General features: G+C 38.0%; 1 protein-coding gene across 3 annotated transcripts in view; it reads right to left on the bottom strand.

The window, feature by feature from the left end:
- The window catches only part of MSH3 (mutS homolog 3), a 181314-nt gene that overhangs the window by 143905 nt on the left and 15557 nt on the right, over positions 1 to 21852 (bottom strand). For all 3 annotated transcript variants that reach the window (XM_079916011.1, XM_079916010.1, XM_079916012.1), the window contains exons 4-8: positions 20221 to 20427; positions 18470 to 18586; positions 17952 to 18069; positions 16165 to 16310; positions 6111 to 6277 (exon numbers count right to left, since the gene is read on the bottom strand). In XM_079916011.1, coding sequence (XP_079772137.1) covers positions 6111 to 6277; positions 16165 to 16310; positions 17952 to 18069; positions 18470 to 18586; positions 20221 to 20427 — 755 coding nt within the window. The remainder of the gene's footprint in view (positions 1 to 6110; positions 6278 to 16164; positions 16311 to 17951; positions 18070 to 18469; positions 18587 to 20220; positions 20428 to 21852) is intronic.

The raw sequence follows: 21852 nt of genomic DNA, 5'->3' as shown, positions 1-21852 counted from the left end.
CTTTTCCCTCTTTCTCTTGCTGAGTACAATTCCCTGGACATTATACGTAAAACAAACAGAAGACACTCTGAAAGGCAGACAGAAAGCAGACCAGCAGGGAACTCGAGACCTAGAGGTGAGTCCCCTGAGTTTACTTTTGCCACATACATCCCAGCCTTGGAGGTGAAGAAGCTGACAATCGGGAAAGGCCAACAGGAGCAGGCAAAAAAGGTCCAACAATCCTGCTCTCCCCAAACACCCAGGAAAGATGCAGCCAAGCAAGACAGAAAACTCTTAGACAATAACCACTCTACTCCAGCCAAACACCACAGTAAAAAAATGTGGTCCAACTCCACCCATGCTAGCAAAGGCCAAGGGGGGAACCTAGACATCCTTTCTCACCAGATGGATAAATGGTATCAACTGGTCACTGTTAGTTTTTAGCCAAGTATAATTTTCTAAATGTCATGCAGCTTCAGAAAATTTTAAGAGTTAATATTGTAAAAAATTCATACACACCACTGACCATATCATTTGCAACAGATGGACTACAACTACATATCCCTACCTTGTCCTGGTTCTCTACCTGGCTCTTTATCTCCTCTCTTTATGTTTCTTTCTATCCTTCTTCCTCCGACTCCCAACTACTGACATTCTCCAAATTCTTTGATCTTATCCTTTTCTCTGTACACTTTTTTCTTTTATGGGAACTGTTTATTTATTTCTTTTATCTCAACACTCACACTAGGCCTCTTCTCTTTTATCATGCCATTCTTTGCCCAGAGACCCAACTGCCTTTCATTAGGAGTCCACACCCCTTGGCTGGATTTTAAGGTCCTTGACTCTCTCTTCCCCCAACTCTCAACACGAAAGTTCTCCTCCAAACAGAAAAGTCTCCCCACTGTTTTCACACTTCCTCTACTATTTCCAGCCTGTGGGCCCCAGAGTTCATGTCGTTTCCACACACACAACATACTGTCCTCCCTCCCCACTACCAATTCAAAGCCCCCTGTCCTGCAAATGCCCCTATGCCAGCCAACCTCCTCCAACAGGCCTTCCTTGGTTATGTCAGGGCCCAGAAAGCTCTCCCTCTCTGTACTCAAAGTTGACCATCATCTGCTCTGTTCATCTGACTTGCCTCAAAAATCAGTTTCTTTGAGAACTAGTAAATATTAATTAATATTTGTTTATTGTTTTCTATACCTTTCCTCTTGACCAGTTTTTTTTCTTTTTTTTTTCTGTGGTACGCCGGCCTCTCACTGTTGTGGCCTCTCCCGTTGCGGAGCACAGGCAGCGGCCATGGCTCACGGGCATAGCCACTCCACGGCACATGGGATCTTCCCGGACCAGGGCACGAACCCGTGTCCCCTGCACCGGCAGGCGGACTCTCAACCACTGCGCCACCAGGGAAGCCCTTGACCAGTTTTATAAACATATAACATCTCTAAGCTAAAGTGATCTTACCTGCAGTTAATACAGTGCTTAAAATCATTACTTTCCCTTTGTTTCTCTCTATAGAGAATGTAAGAATGTATACATTCTTACAACAAATGGAAAAGATAACAATTAATATAGTAAGACTAATTTTCTAAGAACCAAACTGAAATCTATAAACACACTTTACATAAATGATCTATAAAATTTTACATAAATTATCTATAAAAGATAATGCACTGAAGAAAAATTGATAGTTTATCATTATTGAGAAAGAATAACTTTAGCTTAGTACTATCTTTGACTAATAGTTATTTACTCTAAATTATCATACAATACAAATTAATTCTGTATCTAGACAAATAAAAGTAAAGCTTTTCGTAGTCTTTCAATTGTTATCCATGGTATATGAAATGCTTTGGAGACCTCTTGTGGTCAAAGTTAAAAAATACAAAACAAAACAAAAAACCTAATACGTACTTAAAATGGATATTCTGTAATTCCAAAACATTCTGCCTTTTCTCACAAAGCTTTATTATGTCTTCAGTATTAATAAAATATCAACCACTAAGTGACAAAAACGGATGGTTTTAACTTCAGGTTTATAGTGTAAGAAAAAACAAAGGAATTCTAAATCTGAGACTCAAGAACCTACCCATCACTATTTAAAACAAAGAAGAAGATACCACCAGAAACACAAAACAAACTTTTCTCCTTGAAAATTCAATGCTATGTTATTTACTGGTAGTAAATATGGAACAGAGTTTTGGCAAGCTCTGTTCTTCATACCCTAATTAAAAGCATTCCCGGGCTTGCCTGGTGGCGCAGTGGTTGAGAGTCCGCCTGCCGATGCAGGGGACATGGGTTCGTGCCCCGGTACGGGAAGATCCCACATGCCGCGGAGCGGCTGGACCCGTGAGCCATGGCCGCTGAGCCTGCGCGTCCGGAGCCTGTGCTCCGCAACCGGAGAGGCCACAACAGTGAGAGGCCCGCATACCGCAAAAAAAAAAAAAAAAGCATTCCCGATCCCCGTTGCTAACTTCTTTTTTTTTTTTTTACACAAGGCTAGGAACTGTATCTCAGGTTGATAAAAGCTAAATTTTATGGATGTTAAAGTGGACCCACTAGCATTTAGGGAGAAATTAAGGTAGGACCACACTTCACACAGTAAAGCAAAATAAAAGTGAATTAGAAGTTGAATGTAAAAATTTTTTTAAAATAATAAATCGACTAAAATAAAATATAAGTAATTGTGTAAGTGTTTTCAGAATAAGGAGAGATATTTCTAAGCATAAAAATAATGGAATGCTACCATTAAGTATGGAGGCTTAATTGGTCCAGGCAGTACACTAAAAATACAGAGAAATAGTGAATTAATATATAATCAAAAATGTTTTTTCAAGAGATTCAAAAAAAAAAAAAAAAAGGAAATCCCCAAGGGCCAAAAACCATATGAAAATCATAGCTGTGGATGGGAGATGACACCGTAAAGGGCCATGCACAGAGAGTAGAATATGAAGATCCAACATACCTCTAGTAGGAGGTCTAGTGGAGCAGAGGGGAGAGGCAGTATTCAGAGAGATAATGGCTGATGGGAATAACAGAAAGAACAGCTTCCATCTATAGAGAGCTTTTTATGCTGGGTGCTGTTTCAAGCACTTTGCCTTTATTTTAACTTATTTAATGCTCACAGCAATCCTATGAGGTAAACACGCTTACTTTCTCTATTTTACAGAAAAGGAAACTGAAGGACAACACAATTGAGTAATTCAACCAAAGTCGCTACGAGGAAAGCCAATTTTCGAACCCAAACCCTATGTCACAAGAGCCACACTGCTTGACCGTTTGACTTTTGAATCTCTACTGCTCCATTCTACACCTAGATATGGATCAGCTTTAGACTACACAGAAATGTGGATTAACTGTTGAGTGTTTAGTCCATTATGTGAATAAAATAAAAAATTACATGTGGTTAGTACACACAGAAAAAATTACATACTCCCAATGCTAACCAGAAAAGTACAAAATAAAACAAGACAAAGGCAGTCATCAAATTTGGTAAAACCCACATATGACACCCAAACTATCTTTGGTATGCCAAATGGCTTTTGAATCTCATTTGATGAGTAAACATATAGGAACATCCCCAGGCTTGCCAGCCAAAAAATTCCATTTTGGCAATGTCTTTGTGGAATGTTTTATTGAATTTTGCCTTTATTTTTTTATAAAAATAAGTGCTTTGTGACCATCTAGAGGGGTGGGATAGGGAGGGTGGGAGGGAGACGCAAGAGGGAGGAGATATGGGGATCTATGTATATATATATAGCTGATTCACTTTGTTATACAACAGAAACTAACACAACAATGTAAAGCAATTATACTCCAATAAAGATGTTAAAGAAAAAGAAGACTTTCTAGTTAGAATGCTGTGATTATACTGTAGCTAGAATTGAATATATCCAATTTTCTGAGAATGAATAATAATCATGGTATGAGATATGATAATATAGTCTCAAATATTTTATCTAGTTAAAAAAGTGTTTGTCACCAAAATGGGATAATCTATGCCAACTGAAGAACTTCCAGTTGTCTACATTAATTTATACATTTGTCTGTTGAGCATTATATCTTGTGTGAAAGATTTCTAAATTATGTGCTGTTTCAAAATCTTAATGTGGTCTTCATTTTTAGCTGTTGTTCAGTAGTACTGGTTTGAATCATAGTATTCTACTAAAAATAAATCATAAATTATGAAAATAAATAAATGAAAGCTAAAAAATAAGTGGAAATCAGAAAAATGAGAGTGTTGATTCAACTGATCAATTTTAATCTCAATTACATCTAATTTAATCAAATATACACTCAGGTATGAAGGAAAATTAACAAAATCAAAGATATAAAATATGGGAAATATAGTTTTAGAAGACTATCTTTAAAATCTTTAGAGATTTTATTAACTTTTTTAGCCCTCCAAAGGCAGCATCCCTTATCAAGTCTACTTGTCTGACTTTTAATTATCCAAGTTTGAACACTGTCAGAAAAGGATTAAGAACAAAATAAGGGGAATTCATGCAGAATTTTTCGTCTATCCAATTGGCAGAAATTATTTCAGTGATCACTTCCCATACTAGCAAGGGCTCAAACAACCTACCTATACTACAGTGGTAGAAGTATAACTTAATATTACCAACTCTAGCAAGCAATCAAGAGTTTCCTAAATGTTTATACTCTCTAACCAATTAATTCCACTTTCAGGAATTTAGCTTAAGGAAATAATCAGAAATGCACACAAATATTTCTATGCATGGATATTCATCATAGCAATATTTGTAATACTGAAAAAAATGAAAACAATCTAACAAAAGGGGAATAGATAAATTACTGTATGATCCACTTATATGACTGAATGTTATGTAGTCATCTTGTCTTCATAAATACTGACTGAAATATTGGCAGATGCAATGATGTTCTCTAGAATTTGCTTCAGATAAATAATCCAGGGATGGAGAGCGTAGAGTTATAGATGAAATGAGATTGGCTGGTTGAGAAATACTGAAGCTGGTTGATGGATTCATGGGGTTCACTAAACTATTCAGTATAATTTCATATACGTTTGAAATTTTCCATAATAAAGTAAAAAAATACATGGGGAATTTTAAAAAAAACAGAATACAAAACTGATTTTGTAACATGAATCGAAGTTTATAAACAAAAAATGATTATACCCAGAAATAATACACCAAGATGTTTAACAGTAGTTATCTCTGAGTTATAGCTTGTTATTTTTATGGGGTTTTTTTTAACTCTCAACTTTTCCTAAATGAATATGGATTAGGGTTACAATCAGAAAAACATATTTTGAAAGCTACTTTGAAAGAATTTCAAGTCAGATGAAAAAGGAACATTTAACTCGAAGAACAAAGAAACATACAGAACTTCACTGAATCAATTAATTTGATTTTCCAACTGATTTGTCAACCTATTAAATATAAATCTTCGTGGGCTCTCCGGCCTGGTCTAAAGTCCAAATTCCTCAATATATAAAGTCCTCTTCACCCGGGCCCCAGCCCACCTTTTCAGTCTCTTCTCCCACCAAACTCCTTGGGTAACAGTACAGAATCTTCTCACCTAGGCACCTTCATGTCTGTCATGCAATACATCATGTTTTGGGAATCCAGTTAGGTCTCTACACATCTGCTTCTCCCGCTGGATTATAAACTCTGCCAGACACATATCACAAGCACATCTTCTCCCTCCATACGCCATCGTGCCTAGCACACTGCCTCATAAATAAGAGGAGTGACCAGAGATCTAGTAAATTTAACTAGTGGACTCAGCCACAAATTGAAACTTGCAGCACAAATAAGGCATTTCCAAAATTATATAAACTTTCTAAGAAATGATTACCTGCAGAAACTGAAGATTAATTACCAAATAATATCATTTAATAATATCATAAACCCTTTAATTTCAAATAATTTCATTAAATATCATAACCCCCTTTAAAAAGAGCAACTTCTAAAAGCCTTCATTAAGGTGACATTAAGGGTCATTTTGGTTTTCTTTTTCGGAATTTCCACTACTACTGATGAAATATTTTTATAAAGAAAAATCATTTTTAACAACTTTATTATCAGTTTGGGAATCAGATCTAAGTTTCAGAATCAACATGACTTTCCAGCAATGTGCCAGCTCACCTCACAGCTGTGGTCCTGTGGATGAGCATCTCTGTTTGCTCTGACAAGTCTGATGGAAGCAGAAGCTCCACTGGCTGCAGGCATAATATCCGAGTTTCTAGCTCTGAACGGGAAGCAGAGTCCTGGAAACTGTCGAACACAACCTCACCTGTGGTGGGCTGCACCCCCTAAAAAAAAAAATATAATGGCACAGAAAATATATATATTTTCCCCATCGTAACTATGACATAGCATTAATAAACGTGGAAATAGTAAAGACGACACTCACAAGTATGTACTTGCATTTCTAAAATGTTTGAAAACCTGTCTGCTTTCCAAGACTCTTAAATAAGAAGTCAGACTCACCAATCTAAACTATGCTAGATGGGATTTTAGAGAGACACCCTGAGTCCAACTAAGTCCTGGATCTAACACACCGGACTGAGTGACTGTGACAAGTCATTAAACCCTCCTGGGCCTCAGGGTCATCCTCTGTAACTGGGGATAAACCAGCCTACTTCCCTCACAGAGTTATTGTAAGGGTCAAATCAGAAAATAAATGAACACCTTCTAAGCTATAAAGTACTGTACAAATAGTGGCTGCCAATACTGAGAGTAAGAAGTGATATGTTTCTAGAAACATGGCCACCACAGTAGGAGTAAGGTACTATTTCAATATATAAAATTAATAAATAAAAAATATAGGGGGGATGGGAATGTCTGTCCTGAAGGCGAGGTCTGGGTGGCTCACCACAGCATCCACTACACAGCTTTTCTTTCTGGCATGTTAATTTCTTTATTGGAGTCACATTCTTTTGGTTTTTTTAGTTAAAAAGATTTTTTTTGGCTGCATTGGGTCTCCGTTGCGGCACGCGGGCTTTCTCTAGTTGCAAAAGCCTTCTTGGAATCTGACATGTTATCACTTTGGGACCGCTGGCCAGCTGCTCCTGACTTGGCCACATGAAGGCTCAGACTGTCCCAGTCTCTGAACTGAAGAGAACTAACACTATTAGCATATCTCTCACTACCAATGCAAGGTATTTCAATGAAGAGTAACAGGAAGACATCTACAAATCCCAGACTGGCATATGCAAGTTCTGAGGAATGGTGGAATAACCCAATGTATCTGGGTGACCTTTGGAGACAGCTGAGACAGAACTACAACAGGGCAGTGGCTGACACCCAACTCACAGCTCATCTTCTCCAGCTGTGTGGCTGATGGTTCAGGGTGCTCCAGCAGGTTGTCAGGCCTGAGCCTCTGACGTGGGAGAGCCGAATTCAGGACATTGGTCCATCAGAGACCTCCCAGCACCATGTAAATCAATCTGTGAGAGCTCTCCCAGAGATCTCCATCTCAACGCTAAGACCCAGCTCCACTCAACGATCAGCAAGCTCCAATGCTAGGCACCCCATGCCGAACAACTAGCAAGACAGAAACACGACCCCACCCATTAGCAGAGAGGCTGCCTAAACTCATACTAAGTTCACAGACACCCCAAAACACACCACCAGATGTGGTCCTGCCCACCAGAACACAGGCACCAGTACCCTCCACCAGGAAGCCTACACAACCCACTCAACCAAACTTACCCAATGGGGGCAGACACCAAAAACAACGGGAACTACGAACCTGCAGACTAGGAAAAGGACACCCCAAACACAGTAAGTGAAACAAAAGGAGAAGACAGAGAAATACACAGCAGGTGAAGGAGCAAGGCAAAAACCCACCAGAGCAAAAAAATGAAGAGGAAATACAGAGTCTACCTGAAAAAGAATTCAGAGCAATGATAGAAAAGATAATCCAAACTCCTGGAAATGGATCAGGAATGAGGAATGAGGAAAACACAAGAAACGTTTAACAAGGACCTAGAAGAACTAAAGAGCAAACAAACAATGATGACCACCACAAAAAATGCAATTTAAAATTCTCTAGAAGGAATCAATAGCAGAATAACTCAGGCAGAAGAACAGATAAGTGACCTGGAAGACAAAATAGTGGAAATAACTACCACAGAGCAGAATGAACAAAAAAGAATGAAAAGAACTGAGGACAGTCTCAGAGACCTCTGGGACAACATTAAACGCACCATAATTTGAATTATAGGGGTCCCACAAGAAGAGAAAAAGAAAGGGACTAAGAAAATATTTGAAGAGATTATAGTTGAAAATTTCCTTAATATGGGAAAGGAAATAGTCAATAAAGCCCAGGAAGCGCAGAGAGTCCCATACAGGAGAAATCCAAAGAGAAACACTCCAAGACACATATTAATCAAACTATCAAAAATTAAATACAAAGAAAAAATATTAAAAGCAGCAAGGGAAAAGCAACAAATAACATACAAGGGAATCCCCATAAGGTTAACAGTTGATCTTTCATCAGAAACTCTGCAAGCCAGAAGGGAGTGGCAGGACATATTTAAACTGACGAAAAGGAAAAAGATTACTCTACCCAGCAGGGATCTCATTCAGGTTCAACAGAGAAATTAAAGCCTTTACAGACAAGCAAAAGCTAAGAGAATTCAGCACTACCAAATCTGCTTTACAACAAATGCTAAAGGAACTTCTCTAGGCAGGAAACACAAGAGAAGGAAAAGACCTACAATAACAAACCCAAAACAATTAAGAAAATGGTAATAGGAACATACATATCAATAATTACCTTAAATGTAAATGGACTAAATGCTCCAACCAAAATACACAGACTGGCTGAATGGATTAAAAAAACAAGACCTGTACATATGCTATCTTCAAGAGACCGACTTCAGACCTAGGGACATATACAGACTGAAAGTGAGGGGATGGAAAAAGATATTCCACGCAAATGGAAATCAAAAAAAAGCTGGAGTAGAAATTCTCATATCAGACATAACAGACTTTAAAATAAAGACTACTGGGTTTCCCTGGTGGCGCAGTGGTTGAGAATCTGCCTGCCAATGCAGGGGACATGGGTTCGAGCCACGGTCTGGGAAGATCCCACATGCCGCGGAGCAACTAGGCCCGTGAGCCACAACTACTGAGCCTGCGCATCTGGAGCTTGTGCTCCGCAACAAGAGAGGCCGCGACAGTGAGAGGCCCACACACCGCGATGAAGAGTGGCCCCCCGCTTGCCGCAACTAGAGAAAGGCCTCACACAGAAACGAAGACCCAACACAGCCAAAAATAATAAATGAATATATAAATAAAAATAAAGACTATTACAAGAGACAAAGAAGGACACTACATAATGATCAAGGGATCAATCCAAGAAGATATAACAATTGTAAATATTTATGCACCCAACATAGGAGCACCTCAATATATAAGGTGCTGTATATGTTAACAGTCATAAAAGGGGAAATCAACAGTAACACAATCACCCCACTTTAACACTTTAACACCCCACTTTCACCAATGGACAGATCATCCAAAATGAAAATAAATAAGGAAACACAAGCTTTAAATGACACATTAAACAAGATGGATTTAAATGATATTTATAGCACATTCCATCCAAAAACAACAGAATACACTTTATTCTCAAGTGCTCATAGAACATTCTCCACGATAGATCATATCTTGGGTCACAAATCAAGCCTTGATAAATTTAAGAAAACTGAAATTGTATCAATTATCTTTTCCAAACACAATGCTATAAAACTAGATATCAATTACAGGCAAAAGACTGTAAAAAATACAAACACATGGAGGCTAAACAATACAGTACTAAATAACCAAGAGATCACTCAAGAAATCAAAGAGGAAATCAAAAAATACCTAGAAACAAATGACAATGAAAACATGACAACCCAAAAGCTACGGGATGCAGCAAAAGCAGTTCTAAGAGGGAAGTTTATAGCAATACAATACTACTTCAAGAAACAAGAAACATCTCGAATAAACAACCTAACCTTACACCTAAAGTAATTAGAGAAAGAAAAACAAAAAAAAACCCCACGGTTAGCAGAAGGAGAGAAATCATGAAGATCAGATCAGAAATAAATGAAAAAGAAATGAAGGAAACAATAGCAAAGATCAATAAAACTAAAAGCTGGTTCTTTGAGAAGATAAACAAAATTGATAAACCATTAGCCAGACTCATCAAGAAAAAAAGGGAGAAGACTCAAATCAACAGAATTAGAAATGAAAAAGAAGTAACAACTGACACTGCAGAAATACAAAGGATCATGAGAGATTACTACAAGCAACTCTATGCCAATAAAATGGCCAACCTGGAAGAAATGGACAAATTCTTAGAAAAGCACAACCTTCCGATACTGAACCAGGAAAAAATAGAAAATATAAACAGACCAATCACAAGCACTGAAATTGGAAACTGTGATTAAAAATCTTTCAACAAACGAAAGCCCGGGACCAGATGGCTTCACAGGCAAATTCTAGCAAACATTTAGAGAAGACTTAACACCTATCATTCTGAAACTCTTCCAAAATAAAGCAGAGGGAGGAACACTCCCAAACTCATTCTACGAGGCCACCATCACCTTGATACCAAAGCCAGACAAAGATGTCACAAAGAAAGAAAACTACAGGCCATCTATCACTGACGAAGATAGATGCAAAAATCCTCAACAAAATACTAGCAAACAGAATCCAACAGCACATTAAAAGGATCATACACCCTGATCAAGTGGAGTTTATCCCAGGAATACAAGGATTCTTCAATATACACAAATCAATCAATGTGATAAACCATATTATCATACTGAAGGAGAAAACCATATGATCATCTCAACAGATTCAGAGAAAGCTTTCGACAAAATTCAACACCCCACTTATGATAAAAACCCTCCAAGAAAGTAGGCATAGAGGGAACTTACCCCAACATAATAAAGGCCATATATGACAAACCCACAGCCAACCTTGTTCTCAATGGTGAAAAACTGAAACCATTTCCTCTAAGATCAGGAACGAGACAAGCTTGCCCACTCTCACCACTATTATTCAACACAGTTTTGGAAGTTTTAGCCACAGCAATCAGAGACGAAAACCAAAAAAAGGAATCCAATTGGAAAAGAAGTAAAACTGTCACTGTTTTCAGATGACATGATACTATACATAGAGAATCCCAAAGATGCTACCAGAAAACTACTAGAGCTAATCAATTAATCTGGTAAAGTAGCAGATACAAAATAATGCACAGAAATCTCTTGCATTCTTATACACTAATGATGACAAATCTGAAAGAGAAATTAAGGAAAGACTCCCATTTCCCATTGCAACAACAAAAAAATAAAATACCTAGGAATAAACCTATCCAAGGAGACAAAAAACCTGTATGCAGAAAACTGTAAGACACTGATGAAAGAAATTAAAGATGATACAAACAGATGGAGATTTACTCTTGGATTGGAAGAATCAACATTGTGAAAATGACTATACTACCCAAAGCAATGTACAGATTTAGTGCAGTCCCTATCAAACTACCAATGGCATTTTTCACAGAACCAGAACAAAAATGACCCCAAATAGCCAAAGCAATCTTGAGTAAGAAAAATGGAGATGGAGAAATCAGGCTCCTTGACTTCAGACTATACTACAAAGCTACAGTAATCAAGACAGTATGGTACTGGCATAAAAACAGAAATATAGATCAATGGAACAAGACAGAAAGCCCAAAGATAAACCCACACACTTATGGTCACCTTATTTTTGATAAAGCAGGCAAGAATATACGTTGGAGAAAAGACAGCCTTTTCAATAAGTGGTGCTGGGAAAACTGGACAGCTACATGTAAAGAATGAAATTAGAACACTCCCTAACACCGTACATAAAAATAAACTCAAACTGGATTAAAGACCTAAATGTAAGGCCAGACACTATAAAACTCTTAGAGGAAAACATAAGCAGAACACTCTATGACATAAATCACAGCAAGATCCTTTTTGACCCACCCCCTAGAGAAATGGAAACAAAACCAAAAATAAACAAATGGGACCTAATGAAACTTAAAAGCTTTTGCACAGCAAAGGAAACCATAAACAAGACAAAAAGACAACCCTCAGAATGGGAGAAAATATTTGCAAATGAAGCACCTGACAAAGGATTACTCTCCAAAATATACAAGCAGCTTATGCAGCTCAATATCAAAAAAGCAAACAACCCAATCCAAAAATGGGCAGAAGACCTAAATAGACATTTCTCCAAAGATATACAGATTGCCAACATACACATGAAAGGATGCTCAACATCATTAAACATTAGAGAAATGCAAATCAAAACTACAATGAGGTATCACCTCACACTGGTCAGAAGGGCCATCATCAGAAAGTCTACAAACAATAAATGCTGGAGAGGGTGTGGAAAAATGGGAACCCTCTTGCACTGTTGGTGGGAATGTAAATTGATACAGCCACTAGGGAGAACAGTATGGAGGTTCCTTAAAAAGCTAAAAATAGAACTACCATATGACCTAGCAATAACACTACTGGGCATATACCCTGAGAAAATCATAATTCAAAAAGTCATGTACCACAATGTTCATTGCAGCACTATTTACAATAGCCAGGACATGGAAGCAACCTAAGTGTCCATCAATAGATGAATGGATAAAGAAGATGTGGCACATATATACAATGGAATATTACTCAGCCATAAAAAGAAACGAAATTGAGTTATTTGTAGTGAGGTGGATGGACCTAGAGTCTGTCATACAGAGTAAACTAAGTCAGAAAAAGAAAAATAAACACTGTATGCTAACACATATATATGGAATCCAAAAAAAAAAAAAAGATTCTGAAGAACCTAAGGGCAGGACTGGAATAACGACGTAGGCATGGAGAGTGTACTTGAGGACATGGGGAGAGGGAGGGGTGGGCTGGGACAAGGTGAGAGAGTGGCATGGACATATATATACTACCAAATGTAAAACAGATAGCTAGTGGGAAGCAGCTGCATAGCACAGGGAGATCAGCTCGGTGCTTTGTGACCACCTAGAGGGGTGGGATAGGGAGGGTGGGAGGGAGACGCAAGAGGGAGGGGATATGGGGATATATGTATACAGACAGCTGATTCACTTTGTTATACAGCAGAAGCTAACGCACCAATGTAGAGCAATTATACTCCAATAAAAACGTTGAAGGAAAAAAAAGTATAATTTTTGCAAAAAAAAGCAAAGATAACAAACTCTGATAAACACTATGTACATAGTCTATCCAGGGAAACAACTATGATAAGTAAAAGCCATCTCCATCACCCCAAGCCAATAATAGCCAAGATAACCTGGAAAAGATCATCGTTTGGAAGAGAAGAAAAAGATTAAGTAATTTACTGAAGGTCAAGGGGCAATAAAGTGGTGGAGGCAAGATTCACATAGTCTGACTCCACAAGCCACACTCTTACTCACTACTGACAATTACGAAAGGCATGGGGCCAGTAACAGACTGCATGAGCTAACAGGAGGAAAAACAACCAGTCCCTACACTCATGGATGGCTGGTGGAAAGTCAACTGACACAGCCTCTCCAGAAAACTGCCTGGCATTTTCTAAGAAAGCTGAAAACATCCACATCCTATAACTCAGCAACTCCTCCCCTACCTATATACTCTTGAGAAACTCAGGCACATGTATAAGGCATGTGCAAAAAGGTTGACAGTGTATCCTTTGTACAAGCAAAAACTGGAAAGAATCCACAAGAATAAAAAAACTGTAAAATGAAATACAATGTAGCAATGATAACAAAAAAACTACTAAGGTAACACATGTAATATCTGATAAATCCCATGTACAAAATGGTAAACAAAGAAGCAAGACCCAAAAGGATACATACAATATATTTACATTTATATACTTTTTAAGGACGTAAAACTGTATCTAAAAGCAAGGGAATTATTACCTTAAAGTCTGGATTATGGTTACCTCCAGAGGGAAGGGGCCCTTCTGTGAGCAGTGCTGTATTTCCTAACCTGGGTGGTTGTCTCAATATTACACTGTAAATTTCTGTTTTATGCATTTTTTCCTTGATTATTCTATAACTTTTTAAAAAATCACTCATTTTTGGCTCAAGGAAGTTCCTTAATTCTAGTCCAGAGGCCTTCTCTAGTGGCCAGATAGCTTGACTGTAAGTACATTAGCATACACATATAAGTTTATCTCCCAATCTACAACCAAATTTTTACAAAATATATTAACAGAAGTTCAAGTAATAAATTTATCAGCCAGATAAATTCCCCTCTGCTTTTTTAAATCAGAGAAATGGTCTATGTCATAAAACCTGCAACATGTACTACTCTGTGTGATATGTAACACTGATAAACCCATAGTCAGTCTGTATAAAGCTGTGCATTGCCCAGCCTGATGGTAGCGGGCCTGATGAGTGGCACTACAACACAAAAGCCTTTGATTTCAGACTAACTACCAGTATCCAAAGGATGACTCCTAGGTAGTGACTGGGGAACATGTGACACTCACCACAACAGGGAAAAAGCCAGCAAGAACAGGGTAAAGGAAGATGAGATCCGTTTCAGCCACACTGAATTTGAGTGCCTTGTCCAATGAAGAGTTGGAAGCAAGAGCCTGGAGCTCACAAGAGAGGTGCAGCCTGGACCAGACCTCTGGATGTCATCAGCCCAAAAGTGGTTGGTGAGGTAAAGAATGGGTCCCAAGAAAATGCCTGAGATGCAAACTATCATTTCTTTGGTTTTTTTTTTTGCATGCCAGTTCATACACTACGGTTAACTTTGGCAGTAGGCCAGAGCATATTTCTAACCGCACAAAGTAGGAGTTGTATACTATCAGCTCTGCTCCTTAGATTGAGTTCCAGGTAAATATAAAATAGCACATTACATCTGATAAAGCTTAAAAGCAAGTAACCTTACTATTTGTAGGTAGGTTCAATTGCCTGCAGCTAGATAAAAAGTGCTTCTCAAGGGTAAAAAAATCATTTAGAGCCATCCAACAGTAATGCAAAGTCCAGAGAGAAAGGCTTACTGATTAAGCAAATGTCAAGTTAGCACAAAGTTATGCAGTCAGAATGAGGTATTAAAAGGTACTTTGGAGACATTTGGGTTGTAAGAATTTTTGTTGATATTGTAGCTGGTTGCAGAAGTTTGCAAAAAACAAAGAGAATGAGTTATTATTAGGCAAAGTATCCTACTTGTGCTTAACAGAACAAGGGAGTCTAATAGTTCCAAAGGGTCCTTAAACCTAAGATTTTAAGCAGAGTCCAAGTAAGTCTATAAATGGGCAAATCTGCTCACAAATTGCCAGAAGGCAAGATCAATAAAACTATGATTCACAAATTATACTTACCTGGAAGACTGGTTATAAATATTCCTAATCCTTACTAAAAAGAGTTTTGTACTAGCCAGCTATCATTTCCCTTTAACTCTCAAACTTTCCTCTAAACTAGATATGACAATCCCATAATCATTTGTGTTTAACTTCAAATCCCTAGAGGAAATTTGTAAAACCCTTTGTTATCCATGCATGTGTTGACTTTTATTCTGCTATCTGTACACTGTCCACATGCATGCCTGTCACTGGGTCAATCTTCAACCCTAAACTGCTAGAGCCCATGGACAGAAACTATCTGGATCTCTCCATAGCACAGAGTGCCAAGTAGCCACCTGAGAAAATTATAACTAGTAACTTAACATATAAAATTGGGAGGAAAATATTTTTCTAGTATAATTACTTGAGGACACAACCCATCAGATAGCCTCATTATAAACCATACATGATTACACATATTTAAAGATTCCTTGAACATCTATCATTTGTTCTTTTCTTAAATTTTATTTATTTATTTTTGGCTGTGTTGGATCTTCGTTGCTGTGTGCAGGCTTTCTCTAGTGGTGGCGAGCGGGGGCTACTCTTCGTTGTGGTGCACGGGCCTTTCATTGCGGTGGCTTCTCTTGCTGCAGAGCACAGGCTCTAGGTGCACAGGCTCAATAGTTGTGGTTCGTGGGCTCTAGAGCGCAGGCTCAACAGTTGTGGCTCACGGGCTTAGATGCTCCGCAGCATGTGGGATCTTCGCGGATCAGGGCTTGAACCTGTGTCCCCTGCACTGGCAGGCAGATTCTTAACCACTGCGCCACCAGGGAAGTCCCTATCATTCATTCTTCACCTACAAAGTACTTACCACAAGTCCAATGAAAACGTTCCCCTTTTTTTTGTCTTTAACATTTTCCTTATTTTCACAGATACACAGAAGATAGCTGGTAGAAGTATCAGTCATTATCTCATCGACATTAACAGCATCATCCAGCTTGACTAAAGGATTTACATGTAATAATCATTAAAGAAAAACAAATGCTACATTCCCATTAGCTTTTCTCCCTTAAAATAATGGTTCATTTTCCTGGGCATTTTTGCTTTATGCAAAACTCTTCCATACAGCATTTACTCTTCTGATTTATTCTGATCATAGTTACATGACTTATCTTCCCTAAGATATAAGACTCATGAGAACAGACAACTATTATCCTCTCACTTCCAAAGGGCCTGTGATATGCCTCAGATCCTGTGGAAGCACCAATGTTTAACCCTCTGCTTTACTTGGATAAGGCTGAGCCTTGACTCCTTAACAATCTCATGATGTTTAATTCCACAAGTCAAAGCATGGATACACTAAAATAGTGTAAATTACTTTCCTCCGTTAAAGTACCTAACAGCTCTCAGACATAGCAAGAGAATTTTTAAAAGATATGAGAAAAGAAAACCAAAAAAGAAAACAGAAACATACATACGTGTGTGTGTGTGTGTGTGTGTGTGCGCGTGCGTGTGTGTGTGTGTGCAGTAAGTCCATTACATAAATTCTCAGGGATGAAAGCTGATTTTGGACAAAGTCAGTCTGGGAACATCCACTTTGGGCATCAGCAGATAAGAGCTACAGCAGCAGCAAAAGAGAAGCACGGAGGGGTGCTGTTTTAGAAGCAGGCTTTGAAAAAGAGACTCAAGTTCAGGCAAAAGAAACAATAAAATTGCGAAGTTCTTACAGCCTGATCAGCTTAAAACAACAAAGAGCTATTAATGGTCTGGGGTCCACTCTGAGTGATAATCGTTCCATATTCATGGTATTAATGGAATAAAACAGCCTTCAGAATTTGGGTAGAAGCTAAGCAGGCGTCTAAATAAGCACATCTGTAATAAACCATAACAGCAATACCTTCACACAGTATCATTTAAGACCTTATCCCTACATTCTTTTATTCTGAGAGACCTGACCCCATTCCACAGTAAACAAAATGCTTCCTTATCATATTTGATATATAATTATTTGGTTTTTAAATAATTGATATAATTTTATGACTTTGCTGTTAAAATCATTTTGCTTCGAGTAACTCATTGAATTTATCAATGACTATAAACTGGGGGGCAATCATTATATATACTGAGGGTTCTTGCAAGTGAGAAAGCTTACAATCCATTTTGAAAAGTAATAAAATTCTTATGATGCTAACAATTAATGAAGATGACCTACTATTATGTTTTATAAGCAGTTAACTGTGTGTTAACTTGGTAGTTTTCTTTTCACATTTTGAAGTAAATAAGCTATTTTTTAGGTCTCATCTTAGGAAGATCTACAAGAGCTTGTAAGCCCTAAGCACCTAACCACTGCCCACAAAGGCCTAGGAAAGATGCAATTTCACATCAGTTGCTAACTTGCTATCATCTTTTATCAGGCTCTCTTTTTTCTTGCTCTTAAAATACAATGAACTCTCCTTTTACTATGGCATTTGAAAAATGCTTCTTTCCAGCCAATATCAACTCTTCTCTCTTCAGTACCTTACGAATCACAGGTCAAGGTAACCATACGGCCTCATCTCATCAAAAAGGTACCCAATCAAAGAACAGTTTTAAAAAATGCTATTTAAAACAAAGTCCTTGTAACATTTAAGAAAAACAATTCCTATTTGAAAAGGATATCTTCTCCAATAAGTGTAGATTTTGTATAAAGAGCAGTCAATTTCCGGGAAAAGAGTGAACTTTTGCTGTCCCCAATGGCTTTTAACGCAGCTGTTTCAGTTTGTTTCACAACTCCCACCTTCAACAAAAGTAAGAAATACTGCATATCAAATACGATGGAAAATTTGTTAACAAAACATTAATTCTAGACTTTGAAAGGTTAATTCTGAAACATTTAAAATAAACAAATTAGTCCACAATGTCCAGAGGTAGGGCTTAAGTAATAAGTACCACAAGGACCTTGCAAGTGTGGATAAATCACTATGAAACACTCCATCACAGAGTTGAAAAAACTTTTTACCCTAAATATCTAGTATGTTAAAAACTCATGGAGCTATACTGCCAATAATTATGACAAGTTTTAACTTCTCCAAAATATCAAATTCCAAAACCAGTTATAGCCTACCATCTTAGAAAACATTTCCCTCTCTGGAAGAGACTCTAATCCCCTTTTCCCACAAGTTGAAGCCAAAGCTGACCTTATATCCCTTGGCCACAAGGCGGCGTACGTGAACAAACAGCCGGTGAGTAGGTATGCTTGCTGTCATAAAGTTGTGATCTAAATGGCAGTAGATATTGAGCTCCCGGGCTGCAATCTAAAAAAATTTAAGAAGAAAATATCAATAAATTTCTACTTCTAGATTCCCTGTGCAGTGTTTGTTCACTTTGTTAAAAATCCATCAAGGTATACATTTAGGATTTGTGCACTTCTCTGTGCGGTATGTCAATAAAAAGTTTAAAAGACATTCACTGTGTACAAGCCTATGGTTTTATCTTTTTTTTAACAGCGTCCATGGCCTAACCGCAAAGCCAACATCTATATTTATAAACAACTCAGAAAAATATGACAGGTTTTCTTTTATGTGCTTAGATCTATCAAAACCTTAAAAGTTCTGAGCTTTCCCTGCACAACACAGAGACCATGAGACTGAAGTAGAATAAGAATTTGCTACTTAGCACATGCAAATAACTGAAAATTAGGAGATACCACAGAGTATACATACATGATGAACCTCCTTGGACAGAGGGCATCTTTGAGGAAGTGAGAAAAGAACCCCCTGGTCTGGTTAGCTACTTAATGATGCATGAATGATAGGAATGCAGAATCAGGCAGCACCACCTGATTCCCTACGTTTTTCTACAAAGTCCCAGGGCTTAGATATTGCCCACTGGGGCCACGGAATTGGAGTCATTCCTCCACTCTCACTCCCCTATACCACCTGTCTCTGAACTGTATTAGTTCATCACTGCAGGGCAAGAAGACATCAGTCTTTACTGTGGTCAAGGCTGAATTTAGCACTCAACCTAGAGAGAAGGACAGACAACAGCACTTCTTTCACCCCTTCATCTATAAGAGGCCAACCACGTGGTTCCTGTCCTCAGGAAACACGCGGATGCTGTTTCAAAGTCTAATTTCATGACACAAAAGAGAGCATCATGCCATCTGAACTAGAGAACACCACTTTCCAGCCACAGGACTTAGGACACTAGAAGAACAAAAGTTGGCCAGGTCTCCACTCCCCATTCATGAGGTGGCAGACGAGCCACCTCATCACTCTCTGAAGATGTACTATCCAACCAGGCCTAAAACTAAGAGATCATCACAATCATTCGTGACTTCAACAGCACCACCAGCAATACCAAGCCTAAGCTTGCCCCTAAATGCTCAAATTTACTTTTAACCTTCTTAACTTAGGCCATTATCAAACACCCCAAATTAAATACAAACCCACCTTAGACTAAGATAGCAAGACAGCTGATATACGGAGACCTGTAAGACTTCACACACTTGTTGGTGGCTGGCAGAGTTAATGTGCTCTTCCACCGAGATTTAACTATGTTCCTGGCTATGAAAATTCATAAGTTAAGGGTAAAAAGAGGAATATCTGTACATCTCAATTTTCTTTTTCTTGCTTGAGTCTTCATTAGGAATACTCACATGATTATGGTTCATTCACAACTGACTTTCGATGGATGAAAGGTACTGGGCCAGCACCATGGAGAATAAGCACGAACATTCCAATAGGGACCCCTCACTTCCTTCCCCACAAATCTAGCATCCACCAAGTTTGCTTGTGTCTATTTTTAGTTTTTACTTTAAATGAAAGTATTTTTGAAGGTAATTGATCACATTAGCTTCTCCATGAGGTCAGAAAATGAAATAAAAACACTGGAAAATATTTAAGGCTGGACAAAAAAACAGGAAACAGTGTCTGAGAAAACAACTTACCTCTGCATCTTCCCCAAAGAATCTATACTTATATCCACATTCCACACACAAAATTGCATCTTTCTGCTGCTGCTTCATTTCTATGTATTGTAATTCTAAGGGGGTGTAGATGCTTTTGGTCCGTTTGTTAGATGGTTTAGAATCAGAAGTCTTCTGTAAGTTTTCACAACTGCTATGTGATGATCCACAATGACTGAGTGTCTTGTCCTGGCAACCGAAAGATTTTTATAGTTTAAAAAGTATTAACTGTAATAATAGTTCCAGAACGTAAATTTGGCACAAGGCTAATAATTGGTGAATCCAAGTGAAAAGTTTACAAGAGTATATCATGTATTAGGCATATTTTCTTGCAGGTTTGGAATTTTCTCAAAGTAAATGACTTAAAAAAGTGAGCCAAACTAAACTACTGTATAATTATTTGAGCAAATTTTGAAAGCCTAAACTAAAAAAGCTTTCTATACTTCTCTTTAAATTGGATTTCATTAAACCAATTATAATTAACCATTTTCTTTTCTTTATTTCCAGATATATAAGGCACAAAAAGTCATCAGGCATCGATCTGTCTCCCTCAGCGGTAAGGCAAAACCACTTTCAACAAGCATGCCAGCAGCTAAACCTGCACTTAACGTTTAAATTTCCAAGTACAGTCTAAAAGATAGTATGTTCCATAATCTTTATTCCAAGAAAGAATCACAATTTGTTTGGTAAAGAGAGATGAGAAACAGCTTTTGGAAAGCATAAAGCACAAGGTTACATTTTCAACATTAGTATTCCTGATATCCACCTGTCTATATGAAAACCATAATTAAATCCAGTTCACAGCTTAGAGCGAATTCCTTGCTTCTGAGACTTATTAAGGTCAAATGAAACAAATCTGTACAATTGATGACATAAAAATTCATATTTTAAGAAAAGGCAAGAAAAATCTAAACATAAAATTTTTCTCTCCCCATTTTGGGCCCCTCCGTCCCCTTCAGTGTGCATTGTGCATCTATCTGTCTTATGCTTAGGTTTAGCAGAAATACCTGCTCAACCATGAAGATCAATTTTCCTCCTTCTGGTGCCAGCCTTATAACTCCTTGGAAGCTAACATTTCTTTCTCAATCCTTTAAGGGGTCACGATGACCCACCCACTCGCCTCGTACACACAGACATCTATGGGGAACTTTATATTCAATGCCAACATACCATTTCCCTTAAAGATAGCCATTGGTGCATAACATACCGGTCAGACGACCTGGGGAGACACTGGGCACCTAATGGAAGTCTTCTTAGCTTAAATACTTACTTATGACCTTATTAATGTTACTAGCTATATTACTTGTATTCTGCCTATTTTATAATATAATTGTTTCTTGCGTTACCAAATGTATGACTGAGCCTCCAATAAAATTAATAATGATTAGGCGACTTAAAACAATTGACAAAATATACAGTCCTATATGATCAGTGATTTTAATAGTGTAACTCTAGATATGGGAAGAAGCAACAAGAGAGAATCGTTTTCTAGACCGTAACAGACTATAAGACAGGTGGTTCAGAGGCTCTCGGCTACTGTGAACAGGGCCTAGTCCAGGAACAGCACAGTGGGTGGCCTATCAACAAAATCCTTGCCTGACCTGAGAATGAGTA

The sequence above is a fragment of the Stenella coeruleoalba genome (genome assembly GCF_951394435.1).
Source record: "Stenella coeruleoalba genome assembly, chromosome: 3".
Taxonomy (NCBI): Eukaryota; Metazoa; Chordata; class Mammalia; order Artiodactyla; family Delphinidae; genus Stenella; species Stenella coeruleoalba.
This window is presented reverse-complemented; position numbering and strand designations above follow the sequence as displayed.